The 14,210-nt window shown below is 36.8% G+C and overlaps 1 protein-coding gene across 1 annotated transcript; it reads left to right on the plus strand.

Moving 5' to 3' along the window:
* Positions 1-1,371: 1,371 nt before the first annotated feature.
* Positions 1,372-13,957, plus strand: alkbh3 (alkB homolog 3, alpha-ketoglutarate dependent dioxygenase). The gene is made up of 10 exons (XM_004069404.5): positions 1,372-1,496; positions 2,362-2,442; positions 2,574-2,683; positions 2,760-2,794; positions 2,895-2,942; positions 3,929-4,032; positions 5,357-5,445; positions 6,201-6,410; positions 7,585-7,683; positions 13,036-13,957. The coding sequence occupies exons 2-10, from the start codon at positions 2,367-2,369 to the stop codon at positions 13,159-13,161; spliced, it is 897 nt and encodes a 298-aa protein (XP_004069452.1). The 5' UTR covers positions 1,372-1,496; positions 2,362-2,366; the 3' UTR covers positions 13,162-13,957.
* Positions 13,958-14,210: the final 253 nt, after the last annotated feature.

Genomic DNA, 14,210 nt, shown 5'->3' on the forward strand with positions numbered 1-14,210 from the left:
TATGATGTATTGATGTAAAAAAAAACTACTTGCAGTTTCATTTTAGCTCTTTTTTTTTTTTTCCTTTAGCAAAACAAACTAGGAATAAACAATCTTCAGCATAATGCAGACCCAAAGGAAGTTTGTTCAGCTTTTGGCTTAATGCAAATGGAAGGGCCAAAAGTAAATGGCCACATAAAAGTATTTAAATACAGATGTAAATGTAAATGCGTGCATCTGCCCACCTAGAAACAAACGGCGCCCCCACACAAATGCAGATATAGTTTTAGAAAGCAGAACAGTGTGGATAATGAGTCTGTGTGAAGTATGGCGTTCCTGTCCCTCCGTCTAGGAAGAGGCATGCACAATTTGTGTTCTGGCTGGTGGGGTCCTCAGTACTTGAAGTTGGTTGTTGTACACAGAGTCCAGATGTAGGAGAGTTCTTCCCACAATCCCCTATGCAGTTTTCAACTCCCAGGCCATGTTCTTCTTGCTTTGTTTGGTGGAGCTCTAATACCTCACTGTTGCATTCAAACAGAAGATGTGTTCTGTTTTGTTTCTATGGACGTTTGTCAGAAATTGAGGGGAAGAGTCTAGTTCTTTTGACCTCATTGAGGAAGCCTTTTTTGGGTCTCCTTTATCATATAAGATGGATGTTCAGAACAAGTGAGGTCAGATGGATCCACAGGAACTTAATGCTGTCCATCCGCTCCAACTCTTCTGCGTCAATGAAGAGTGGAGTGTGTTCCATCCTCCTGGATCTCCTGTTGTCCATAAGGACTTCTTTGGTCTTGCTGGGGTTTAGGACAAGGTTGTTGTCAGAAAACGATCCTGTCAGGTTGAATCTCCTACCTGTAGCGAGTCTGATCATCGTCTGACAAGTGATCCACTACAAATGGTGTCATTTGCAAACAACCATCTTTGTTGAATGAATTTTGGCTATTAGAATAATCGACTTGCAAGACTATTGGTACAGGAGTTTTAACTTTTACACTGACATGAAATCGACATTCTGGTACAATTTGAAAGGTCATCTAAACAAAATATGACATATTTCTACTAAGGCTCTCAACCAGCTGACGTTGCATTTAGTCAAAAAGCTCAGTGCTCTGCCATTTATTCGGGATGTACTGAATTCTGATGCGAAGCAAAATAGTGGTATGACATAATACTCTGTAAGCGAAAACGTTTTTGTGTGTGAAAAAAAAATTATGGGTTTAGCTCATTTATTTAAAGCACTGTAATTTCATTGCATTTGTAACACTGCAATAGAAGTTCAAATGTTATAAAATGGCTTAATTTCTTTCTTAGGTTAAAAAAGGTTTTATTATATTTATTGATTGATATCATGTTAAACCTGCCGGAAATTTCATTTAAAAAGAAATCCGGAACCTTTGCTTCCTACTCGCGTTTCTAGTACGAAATGTTTTGTAGTAACACACCGTCCATGGCTCTCTTGTGAAAATCGTTTGTTTTGTTTTGTTTACAGTTTTTATGGCTGTTTGAGAATCATTTTGGTAAGTCGTTGCATGTTCCATAAATGCTGAGAAAAACAAAGAGTTTACTTAAATGTATTCCGCAATCATCTATTAAGGATTTAATTTAGTGCTTCTGTGTCAGTGATAACAGATATTCACTGACTCCTAGTGTCCTCGGTCCTGACTTAACCAAAGTTTAAGTTAGCTAAGTTAGCTAAATGTAAGAATTTCTCTAGTTAATTTGGGATAGAATTGACCAGAATAATTATTTCTGGCAACGTTTTCTTTAAATGTGAGAAAGCATGAAGGACAAAATTAACATCCTATCGCATTTAGTCTCTATCAATGGAAAACAACATGTGCAGGTCCTAACATTCAGTGATAAAGAAGTACTATCCTGATCAAAATCCAAAGAAAGACCGGTTAAAAATGCATGAATGTTCATTTAGTACAGCTGGATCTTAACAAGGTTCCAAGTAGAGCTTCGAGAAATGCAAAACGAAGAAAGTGGATAAAGAGAACAAATGTTTTAAGCTGCCAGTGTATTGAAAATAGTAAAACAAATGAAGGTGAATTTGTACAAGCATGTTAAACTAACTTAAATCAGTGTGGATTGCATCAAATGCCTGTCACTACAGCAAAAGTCAAACATAACTTCACTTTTTTCTTGTAGATATTCTTATTTATAGAGTTTGTTTTGATGTTTGCAGCCCTCTCACTGATATACTTCCTTTTGTAAAGTCGAGTCCTAAGGATTCGACTTTCCTCAAGCTTTTCCCAAGATACCACTGAGAGAAAACATATAAAGTGTGCTATTTGAGATTTTTGGCATAAAAAAATTCCAGTATTTTCTCATGTAACAATTTCATGTTAAATAATTAATTATTATCCCCCTTTACATCAGATCCAATGTCTGATAAGCGTCAACGTGCACGAGTCCAGGGCTCCTGGGCCAAACAATCCCCCAAACCCTCCGGTCAAACAGGTAATTGAAGCTGGAAATGACAATGTCAGAGGTTCAACTTCTCATGATTCTCCCCTAAAAAGTCATTTTAAACGTGCAAGTCGCATTATTTCACTGGATCTGACTGTATGTGAGAAATTTCTCCTTTACAGGTATTGCCCTAAAGAACAATCAGTCCGTTAATGCTGCTGCAACCGTTGGCTCTTGGGGATTTGATAATGAGAAAACGCCTAAAGCTTTTGAGTTTCATCAGCCTACTAAGGTAACTACCTTAATGTTTAATTACAAGAACATCTTTTTGAGCTGCTTCAAAATTATGTCTGTTTCCTTCTTTGCAGCCAGTTAGAGAAGTTCCTCCAGAGAGAGTGATAGAGTAAGTAAAGCACTGATACTTGACTTTATTTAAATGATTACTTATGTGCAGCATCTGTAGTTTAAGTCCACATAACAGAACAAAAACTTCCTTTTAACAGACAGGCTGGTGAATATGATATCAGCTACGGGCCATCAGGAGTGTCTCGGTAAGTACTATTTAGTTTGGAATAAATATAACACATCGAGCATTGTTAGTTTTTTTTTTTATCATTAATTTAATTGCAGAGCACTAAACCTGTATTTTTGTATCTTTGTTGCTGAGCTTTTAGTCAGTAGATGGCAGCAGCACATTTCTGCAAATTTCACGTCACTAACTTTAATGCTGTTCCCTGATAGATTCTTTCAAATTTAGCTCTAATCATTATTCCCATCCATCCATTTCCTTAACTGGCTTTATGCCTTCCGGGGTTACAGTCTAGCCTGGCTCCTGTTGGGTAAAGGCGGGGTACACACTGGACAGGTCGCCAGCCTGTCGCAAGGCCACATAAGCGCACACCCACACCTACGGACACTTCAGCTCCTTCAATCTATGAAGCATGTTTTTGGACTGTGGCAGAAGGCCCACGCATGAATGGAGAACATGCAAACTTCACATGCAAAGGTCCCAACTGGAATTTGAACCCTGACCCTCTTGGTATGAGGGGAAAGTGCTAACCGCTGCTCCACTGTGCGTTTTACGTTTTACTCTTGAATTTTTGATCTAAACCAAAATATTTCATGTTATAGAAACTCATTCAGATTAATTACTGTTAGCAAAGTTGTTCTGTTTTTTAGGCAATAAAAAGATAGTATGTTCAAATTAAATATAATGTTAAGCTTTCATCTCGATACAAACTAGCTCTCAGCTCTGTAACATGAAAATTTACAACTCTGTTCAGGAGTGGCAAGAAAGATTTCCTCTCCTACTATAAACAATCCAACTGCTGCTGAGAACCAGTAAAATACATTCATCTGGATTTCTTTCATTTTTGTGTGTTTACATAAAAAAGACAATAAGTGCAAATTTATCACAAACAGACTATAGTTTGCATTGAGGGTTTTTTTCTTCAGACTTTGGTTATGTAAAAAGCATAAAGACGGGACACATCCATCCTGGGTTTTGAATGACCGTTTCCTTGTTTTTGTCATGCAGATTACGTCTGCTGCCTGGGTTTCTTTCCACAGAAGAGGCCGACTGGATGTTCAGTAAGCTGCTAGCAGAGCTTCCGTGGTCTCAGAAGACCAACTACAGAGAGGGTGAGCACAGTAACCACTGAACACAGACTGAATGGTGAGCTAAAAACGGAAGTTTCTTTTTGCTTTTTTTATTTAATTTCTTCATATTTCAAACATGGTTATTGTACACTGTGGTATAAGAAAATTTAAAATCATAGTTTTTCTGATTTTTTTTTTTTCAGTTTAGAAGTCAGTACTTCATTTGTTCTGTGAACTGAAAATCACCTAAACAACACCAAAATGTTCATATCTGCATTATAAAAACTATAGAAATGGTCTATGTTTATAAATAAAACAAATAGTATGCTGTGCTCATGGTAAGATCAAGCTACAATTCTGCCTTCTGTCAGCTGTGTGTGATTCTGTGATAGCACCATGGTAGTCTGATGATGTAGGCGAGCCGGACTATTTCTAAACACTCCTCGCAAAGAAGGGTTGTGTCATTCCTGCTCCATCATTCTTTATGAACAAAGTTCTGTGGTGCTGGACTAAAGAAAGATCCGTGGAGGAGAAGAACAATTGACTGAAGCACCCAAATGTCACCTTTCCTGCCCAGCTTAACAAATCACTCTTCATACAGTGACTCATTTTTTTCCTCTACCATGCTGTTTTCCTATTATAAACCTCTTGTCATGGAAAAAGTTAGTCTTTTGAGAACAGACTGCACATTTTTAAACACATGAGTCCCACAAGACCAGAATACTTTAGTCCCATTATAAATGATGACAGATCAAGTACTTTGTTTTGGTTTTCTATGTGACCCTGTACCAGAGGACTGGCCAAAACACACTAATGGAGGAGAATTGGTTCTTGGAAGAGATCAGGTTGTTGGCAAGAAAAGAGACAGACACCCAAAGAGAAAAGCAGACAGAGAGATATTAGATGTAGGTGTTTGCCTTACTGATTGTTTGGAAATAAAGTCCTGCGACAAACCTGATTATTGTCTGATTATTGCAAAGGACAAGATGAAAAACAAATGTAGAAATGTTCTGCTCTTCCCAAACAGGCCTTAAGTTACAAATACAATAAAGATTGATGTGATCTCTCTTTCGGACACAGACGTGTCAACAAAAAAAAAAACTTTCCAACATAAATGAAACAAAGGCAATAAGACAGTCAAAAAAAGCACCAAAAGAATATTTGATTTAAGTTTTTATGAACAAAAAGCAACTGGTTTTAGTTGCTGATTTTAAACATGATTTTACATATTTGTTTCCAAAAATAATAATGAATAACCACCAATAAAATTTAATGTTCTTTTGTATTTTAGTCCGTTTTTGGATGTTTTACTATTCTGTTTATTTAAAACTGGAATAGTTCAGTTCAATTTTTTTCTTTACCATAGGTGAGGCATATGAGGAGCCCAGATTGACCTGTTGGTACGGAGAGTTGCCATATACCTACGGTCGTTCCACTATGCCCTCCAACTCACAAGTAAGAATCCTGGGTTATAAGAAAAAAATAAAAAACATTTTAACACAGTGTTTACCTTCATACTGACATTTCATTTCTGTGTAGTTAAAGGGCCGATACCATGCTGCTTTTGAGCCTCTCAGAGTAAACTATATCCATTTATATGATAAAATATTACCTTTGGCACACTAAAGAATCATTTTTTAATGAATTATTAGTTCTTTTACTGAGCTCATTTTCCAATCCGGAAGTAAGATGACTCGAACTCTGAGGCACCGCTCTGTGTTGGTGCCGCCCATTTCATGACATCATCCCAGAGTCGGTCTCGGTAGCGTGTCTGCGTTTCACCCACAAAAACAAACAACATCTGAACTTTTACATAGATGAATGAGAATATTGTGCATAGAAAAGGAACCCGTTTAGCCAATCACCGCTAGCTTAGTGGAGGAAGTGTGTGTGTGTGTGTTAGCCCGGGAGTGGTGCTGGCAACACAGACTCTTCCTGGAAGGGGCTGTTCTTCACTTTTCGACGTCACAATATGATAAACCCCTCGTTTTCATGGTTTAGGAGGGGCTGGTGCTCAGAGAGCAGGTTTTTATAGGAATACTCAGAAATGTGTGAATGGATCAAAATACTACTTTGGGGTTGTTGTTTTTTTTGTGCGAAATTAACATTATAATACACCTAAAAGCTCAAAAAGTTTATTTAGAGGCCCTTTAAATCCCTCCTTTGTTAACACTTTACAGACACTTTTTTTGTCCTGTTTTTCTTTGCAGTGGCACCCAGTGTTGGAAACCCTCCGCGCAGCAGTGGAGCAGGCGACTGGATGCTCGTTTAACTCTTTATTATGTAACTTGTATCGCGATGGGCATGACAGCATTGGCTGGCACAGTGATGACGAGGCCTCCCTAGGTGCCAAACCAACCATTGCCTCTCTCAGCCTGGGAGACAGCAGAGTGTTCAGCCTCCGCAAGCAGCCTCCACCGGTGAGATTGGAGTGGTTACAGATTAGCATGGCTTCAGATAAAGAGTCTTTAAAACTTTAAAGTCCCATTCCAATCAATAGTCTTTCAATTATGATTACCGGTGTGCCATTTTTAGGTCATTTTCTAGGACATAGTTTCTGCAGAGCGACAGTACTTCATTAGAAATCCACCTCAAAGTTGTGGGTGGGAACGTTGGTGCCAAGCAACCCTGCCCCCCCTTCCCTTTACCGTTGTTGGGTGCTCTCTGTTTACACACTCTCCCTCAACTTAATGCACTTCACAACCCCAGCCTAACATTAGCGGTGGAGCAAAACTACCGAGCAATATAGGAGCTATCCTCCGTACAATTTTGAGCCAGATGACGATAATAGTTTGCACTTAAGAACTACAAGCTTTTTCAAACAGCTTCTTTTTTTTTTCTTCTGTTCCTTATTCAACACAATTTGAACAAATAGTCAGAAATGCAATGTTAATCCTATTTTTCCTCCATCATTAGAAAAATGCTGCAAGAACATTTGAAAAACACCAAAAACACTATTCTTATTGGAGCGGGTCTTTAAATAGTTAGATCAATTTTGGCAAATATTTACAAGTCACTGTTTAATGAATATTACAGAAGTTGAAATGAAGTAGGGTGATATGTCATTTCCAGTCTCGAGGCTCATTGGGGTAGACCTTTAAAGACAAACCTTTTTATTTAGAAATTAAAGATGCATTTGACAAATAAATTAATACTTTAACCTCTCAGGGGGTGTGAGTCTGACAGGTATAATTTACCTGTAATTTCCAACCATCACAACACCTCTTTTTCTATGGTGTAGGCAGCCTACAACTACTAGTGCTTTTTATACATTCAACCACACCTGCACACCAGTAACTAGAGGAAGTGCTGGAAAGAGCCTCACACACTGACACATTTACTGTGTGAAATCTTGTTGTAATCTTATTTTCTTGTTTTTTCTTAGTAGTGGCATCTTGTTGAACACATGAAACTGTAAAACTTGAAAATAAAAAACCTGGGATTTAAAAACCCAACCAACTCGGTTTCAAGTTACTCACTTTAGTCTTGGTGACAGGATAGCATTCCATCTTTTTAATGAAGAGATGTTCTTGCATGTGTGGGCATGCATGCATGCAGAGAGATTGATTGTTTTCATCTGTGGGTATTTGTTAGGAGGAGAATGGTGACTACACCTATGTGGAACGGATTCGGGTGCCTTTAACTCATGGGGCTCTTCTGCTGATGGAAGGAGCCACGCAAGATGATTGGCAGGTGTGCTTATCTTTTTATAAGATTGTTGATGTTTTTTGTTTTTAAAATGACTGTATTTTTATTTCTATAATTGTGTTTTTTATATTAAATATCCTAAAATGCAGCACAGCTTTTTTTTTTTTCTATTTTGTATTGAGTATAATCCTTTTCACATTTACACTATTGCACAGTCACACCTGCACGCTGCTTGTGGCCACTAAGCAGCTTCATTCCAGCAATCGGAGTTCAGGGCCTTGCTCAAAGGCACCACAAAGAGTAAAACAAACACTATTGCCCATCCGTCCCCTTTAGATCTGCTGGTCCAGAGATTCAGTCACCCTCCAGGCAGATGTTTACATCTTTAACAATTACCCCACCATTACCGTTCTTTTTGTTTTTATTTTTTGTCTTGGGGTCGTGGTGCTTTATATTAAAGGTAATGAAGGACAACAGTTCATAGCATTTTGTGATCCTCCGAGAGAAAAAGACTCACCATCAGATTAAATCACTGGTTCTCAAAGTTTTTGTAGTGTAGGGGCCAAATTAGGAACTCAACATTAGAGTGGGGGCCAATTTTGGTGGGGAAAAAGAAGGATATACAGAAAAACTTTAATGACCAAGTGTCATTTGTACAATTAACCAGGCCCCCCCAGATGTTTTCCCAGTTGCGGTCATAGGTTGCTGCCCAGATCTTCTACTCGTCTAGTATTTGTATCATTTGACAGACTTACTTCTTCAATCTTCAAGCTGGACAAACAATGTCAGCTACTTTCAGCATATATTGGCTTTACAAATTCCCCCTTACTTAACGGCTTGCTATGCCGGACCATTTTCAAAGCCACAACATAGTTAGCTTCTGCCACAGCTTCACTGGATTTACCCATTTTTGTAAACATCTGGTGTGCAGCAATAGCCTAGTTGGAGTTGTTGGAGCTTATTTTTGAGCTTCTCGTCGGTAAATTTGTGATAGTTTTTATGATTTGTAACATAGTGACGATTTATATTGAATTCTTTGAGCACTGTATTTACCTGCTTGTAATAAGGCACATGACTTTATCCAGCCCATGATGTACGACAAAGTAAGCATTTGTCCACTTAGCTTGAAAGCACCTTTTCTCCTCGCCATCACAACGTTTTATTCTCAAAGGAACCTGCTCTGCCCATCTCTCTGAATCCCACTCTGGCTCAATTTTTCTACTTCTGTCGTCACGATCCTTCCTTTCGCAGAGGCATTGACATAGAAAATGTTGTGGTAAAATTAATACACTGTACTGTTGACACCCGCGTGTAATTACCTTTTTTTCCTACAGATGTTGCCAGAAACCAAAAAACAATATTTTTCCAAGCAATCTACAGCTGGTATGAGGGCCACAAAAAATCTTCCCATCACTTTCAGGACTTTTACTGATTTGTAAAACAGATCACACAGCTGCAAACGGGTTTAAATCATTTTCTACCTCAAGTCTTTAAGAATAAACTTGTGTTTCTTATGAGTGCGCTGTTAAATTTAAAAGGCGTTAATAATTATGATAACTAGATTGAAGTGGAGGGTGGCAGACAGCTGCTCCTGAATCTTTCAGTTTGTCAATACTTTCAGGTCAGAAAGCCATCTGGCCTAACAGTAATGAGCCACCTGTCATTTCTAACCATCACAAGACCTACTTTTAAGTTTAAAAAAAAAAAATTGTACAAATGGAGGATTCATTGCAGCTACACCTGCACACCAACCACTAGAGACTCCATCCAACCACAGACGTGTTATTAGTGAACCCAGTCTGCAATGCAGCTACTGCAAATGTTCTCCCACTGTGTTTCTGTAATGGATGCATGTACCGTACATCCACTATTTGGTTTGTGAGGCTTTTGAATGGCCTGGGGGGCTCAAATAAACTTAACAAAAATGTCTCTAAGTTTTATAACCACAAGGAGAGGAAGGACACTTACTCCTTCAATAATGATGAGCAAGATTTTCTTGATTAAAATCTACAAAAAAGTGTAACCCTTAGACAAGAGGTCTACAACCTTCAGCACCTGTGGAGCCAATTGGGTGGGTTCTTCTCTAACAACAACCCAGGAAGATTTAACTCATCCTTAAAAAAAGGGAAAAGGAAATGTTGTTATTTTTACAATAAATGTGATGAATGATAGCTTTTTTTGGCATAAATAAAATAATAGAAATAAAAAAAAAAGTATTTTGTTTTTCACTTTTGACGCACACTGATGAGTTTCTTTTAAAATAAGACACACTGAAATGAGGGTTTGCTGCAGCAAATTTACTTCAATGATAATCTTTGAACAAAGCAAGTTAAAATTTGCTTCTGAATCATAAATATGTGTCTATGTGTATGTGCTTAGACTTTTTCTGATAATAAACAGAGCTTAAAGAAAATCAGACTTTTTTTTTTACTAATATTTTGCTCAGTTTATAAAAATTGGGTATTCTGGTAAAGCATATAGCCTCTTCAATCATTGTCATCAGTGGTGAAAAAAAATCCCCACAGTTTATGGTACTGTTATAGGAGCACCTAACCCATAAAATAAATAAATGTATACAAAACAAAATGAAATTAGTGCTACGTAAGTAAACCCAGTTTTTTAAAATACTATCCTTTTATTTTTTTCAGCTAAGGAGCCACAAAGACCCATAAGTGGCTCTGGAGCCTCAGGTTGGAGATCCCTTCCTTAGACCAAAGAAAGAAAAAACCTAGCCTCAACAGGAGATCATGTGCTCTAAGCTAACATAGCAAAATCATACTTTTGAATCTATTAGTCATTTCTTCAACTTCTATGGCACTGGGAAAAGCAAATTCCAAACATAAAACTACGAAACTATTCTGATCAGTACTATTTTTTCATGTTTTTAAAAAAAATATTAATCTTCCATCTAAGTAAAGACACTAATCCTTCCTGTCTCTAACAACTGAAAATGTTGTTTTACCAAAACTTAAGTTTGTATGTTTGTTAATAGTCTATAAACCCAATTTTGCTTTTGACTGAGCACATGAGAAAACGTATCAGGTTTCGATAAAAACAGGTTTTTTCCCCCACCTAGCAGGTGCACGAGGATGGATGAGGTTTCCTGCAGAGAAGCGCCAAGCTTTAGCTTAATGAGAGCTATTTATTTTCCAATCAGAGACAAGCACATGGGCTTTGTGAGGTGGAGTGGGTCTGAATGAGTATGTTTGGGTGTTTTTTTGTTGATGATAATTGGGTCACATTCAGCAATGGTTTAATGCAGTATATAAACGTGAATTTTGGTAAAAAATCCCAGCTGTCTGGATCACAGCTTTACCAGTCTTGTTCGAAAGACTTCACACGGGGAAAAAAAAGACACATTTTGTATCTCATAGTTTAAAGGCAAAGGGGTTATTAATGAAGGGATGGTCTTATATATATGCTCAAGATTTTAACTAAAGTCATATTTAAAGATAGCATTTTGTCAATATAATTGCTCATTGTGAGTCAGAATTTAATCTCTATTTGTATTTAGTGCTAATGAACACGGTACCCGGCACCTACAAGAGCCATTAAAACCTTTTTATGAAGGATGTAAGAGACTCAGATTATTGCTTATTACAAGAAGAGGACTCATCAAAGTGGTCAGATCATGTATGTCTAATATTCAAACCTATCAAAGCGTAGCTTAAGCTGTAGAAGGGTGGTTTGAAAGGCCAGGGGAATGAAGTAAGAACGAAAGAAAGTAAGAGCAAAGGGGTGTCATCCTAAGCGGAAAGCAGGAGAAGGTCACAGAAGTTTTATGGGACACCCTCCAAAATGTTTCTTCAGGGGGTTTGTTGCTCCTTTAGAGTCCGCTTGGAAAAAGATCACTCCGACTATCAATCCTTTCTGTTATTGCAGTCAAAGTGGGCCGTGCAAAACAACTCGGCTCTGGCAGAGGGATTTGCAGCTGAGGGCTGCATAAATAACTAAACCTGTCATCCGTCTTAAAGAACCTAATTTGTAGAAACTAAATACTTGGTTATTACTGTCATTCATGATCTGCTGTTATTTTATTAAAGTGTGGCATTAGAAAAACAGACTCGAACCCTATTTTTCAGAAAAACTTTTATTCTTTTAAAGACAGGTTATTAAAGTCCCACTCCAATCATTTAAAGTGTTCCCAGTGGTCTTTTAGTTATAATTATGCTCTTTTTAGCCAAAAACAAAAAACATGTATCATTCTTTACGACATAGTTTCTGCAGAACGGCAAGAGTACATTAGAATTTCGCCCCTGAGTTATAGGCGAGTTATAGGCACTGGACAGATCGCATCCTTTCATCTGATGTCCTATTCTTCATTATTTTTGTCTAAAATTGGATATTTTTTTTTACTAAATGTAAAACCTTTTTAAAGTTAAGAATTTTTCCCTAAAAATTACCCTGAAATCTCTACACGACAACTCAAACTCCAAACTCATATGGATTGTTTTTACTCAGAATAGTTGAGATGGAGTTTCTTTCTTTCTTTTTTCTTTCTTTCTTGCTTGCTTGCTTTCTTGCTTTCTTTCTTGCTTGCTGTCCTTCTTTCTTGCTTTCTCTCCTTCTTTCTTGCTTTCTTTCTAAGAGACATTTATACTCTATAAGTGAGTTTAGGAAAGTTTACTTTGTAGTTGTTCAGTCAAATTTGAGCTGCATTTCTGAATGCAAGTTAATTTATATTGTTTTAGGGTACGACAAATGTCTAAGATGTGCATTTGGACTAAGAGATCCCAAAAAACAAACGACCAGTTTAGTGAAGCACATCTTTCCATGTCCCAAAAGATTTCAGGAAACTGCAGTTTAGACAAGAATGTACAATTCATCCCATTTAGTTACTTTATTTAGCTATTTTAAAAGGCTTATGACATTCAAAATAGTTTTTTTTTAGCTTTTAAGTATATTATAATGTTCATTCCTCGCGAAAAGAAACCCCAAAGCGGTACAGTATTTTGATCCATTCTCAATTTCTTAGTTTTTCTTTTAAAAACCTGCACTCTGCTCACCATCCCCTCCCAAACCATGAAAACTAACAGGTGTCATGGTAGAAATAACTTGTGTAATATTTGGGGTTTATCTTACCTGACCTCACACAAAGAGAGGGAAGTATGTTGACAATTACCGTGAGTTATTTTCACAAGAGAAAGATTGAAATATTTAAGGTTTCAACTGCAATTCATTCATTGCAACCTGCATTAAATTAAAAGTCAACATTATTTCTAAAAATCACTGCTTTTTACACATTGTAATTTATTGTCATTATTTTGTTTTTTATTATTTTCATTTAGTTTGTGTTTTCATTCCTTCTATATTTTAAACCAGATCATATAAAAACACTTATATTACTTCTTTTTAAAGTTTAATTTACATGTTAAGCTATACTTTCTATCTTTCCAGCATCGTGTGGCTAAAGAGTACCATGACAGGGGTCCACGCATTAACCTGACCTTCAGAACCATCTACCCGGAACCGGAGGGCCACAGACCGGGCACCAAGATGAGATTCACTGAAAAGAAAACATAAGAACGCCCTCATGATAAAAAAGAAAGTAAACATTTGTTTCTATTGTGTTTCTCTTGTTTACACACACTAAGTTTATTCAAAGAAATTAATAATCAGCTTGTTGTTTTTTTTTGGGGGGGGTGTTTGGTTTTCATGTTTTATTGCATTAACACCTGCAACCTTAAAAAAAAAGGAAAAAGCAGGCAAGAAGATATGTTTATTAAAAGGTTTAAGTTATATTTGAAATATTTATTTTAAGTACTTGGAATACAAAAAAGCACATATTCACATATTTTTTTTTTTTTTTAGATGTTATTAAAGAAATGCCTTCACTCACTGATTATTGTTTTTTATTTCAGAGAAGCTGTTTAGGTCATTTTGATTATTAGTTCATCCAAAGACCAGAACTGATTTGCCACCCTGTATTTTATCCTGTGGCTCTAGAGGTAATTTTTGTCGTTTTAGTTTTTGTATTATTTCTGAAACTGTCATTACATGTTGACCTTTGGTGTGAAGTAATTTATGAACCAACAGTTGGTAATGACTGGTCAGAGTGTTTCTGAAATTCAAATGATGTCCTGTCATCATTAAGAGCTAAAATAAACTAAATAGGAGCACAGTGAGAAGGGAATGGGCAAGTGAAGCGAGTGGCAACTTCTACAAGTAAAGCAACCAAAATGGGACTTGATTTGAACGACTTGTCAAGTAAAGAAAACCAAAATTATACTAAACTGCTCTTTTACTTGAACACCTGACATTTTTCTTTTACCAAATTGATGAATTTCTAGGAAATAAAAGTTAAAATTGTCCAACTTTCTCTTAGCTTCCACATTTATTGATGTATGAAAGTCTTCTGTTATTCAAAATGAGCATCAGATTTATGTATGAGAGGACTAAAGCGACCAGTGTCCTTAACAGATTTATTTTTCTCTAAAGTTGATTATCAGTTTACAATATGATATTTTCTATTCTATTAAACTACAAAAGCAATTCTTCCCTGATATACATAATGCAGATGTCATGTGCTATGCAGCAATGAAAATGTAAAGGAAAAATTAGAAGCTGTTATT

The sequence above is a fragment of the Oryzias latipes genome, chromosome 6, assembly GCF_053564925.1.
Source record: "Oryzias latipes strain Hd-rR chromosome 6, Olatipes_Hd-rR_3.1".
Classification (NCBI taxonomy): domain Eukaryota; kingdom Metazoa; phylum Chordata; class Actinopteri; order Beloniformes; family Adrianichthyidae; genus Oryzias; species Oryzias latipes.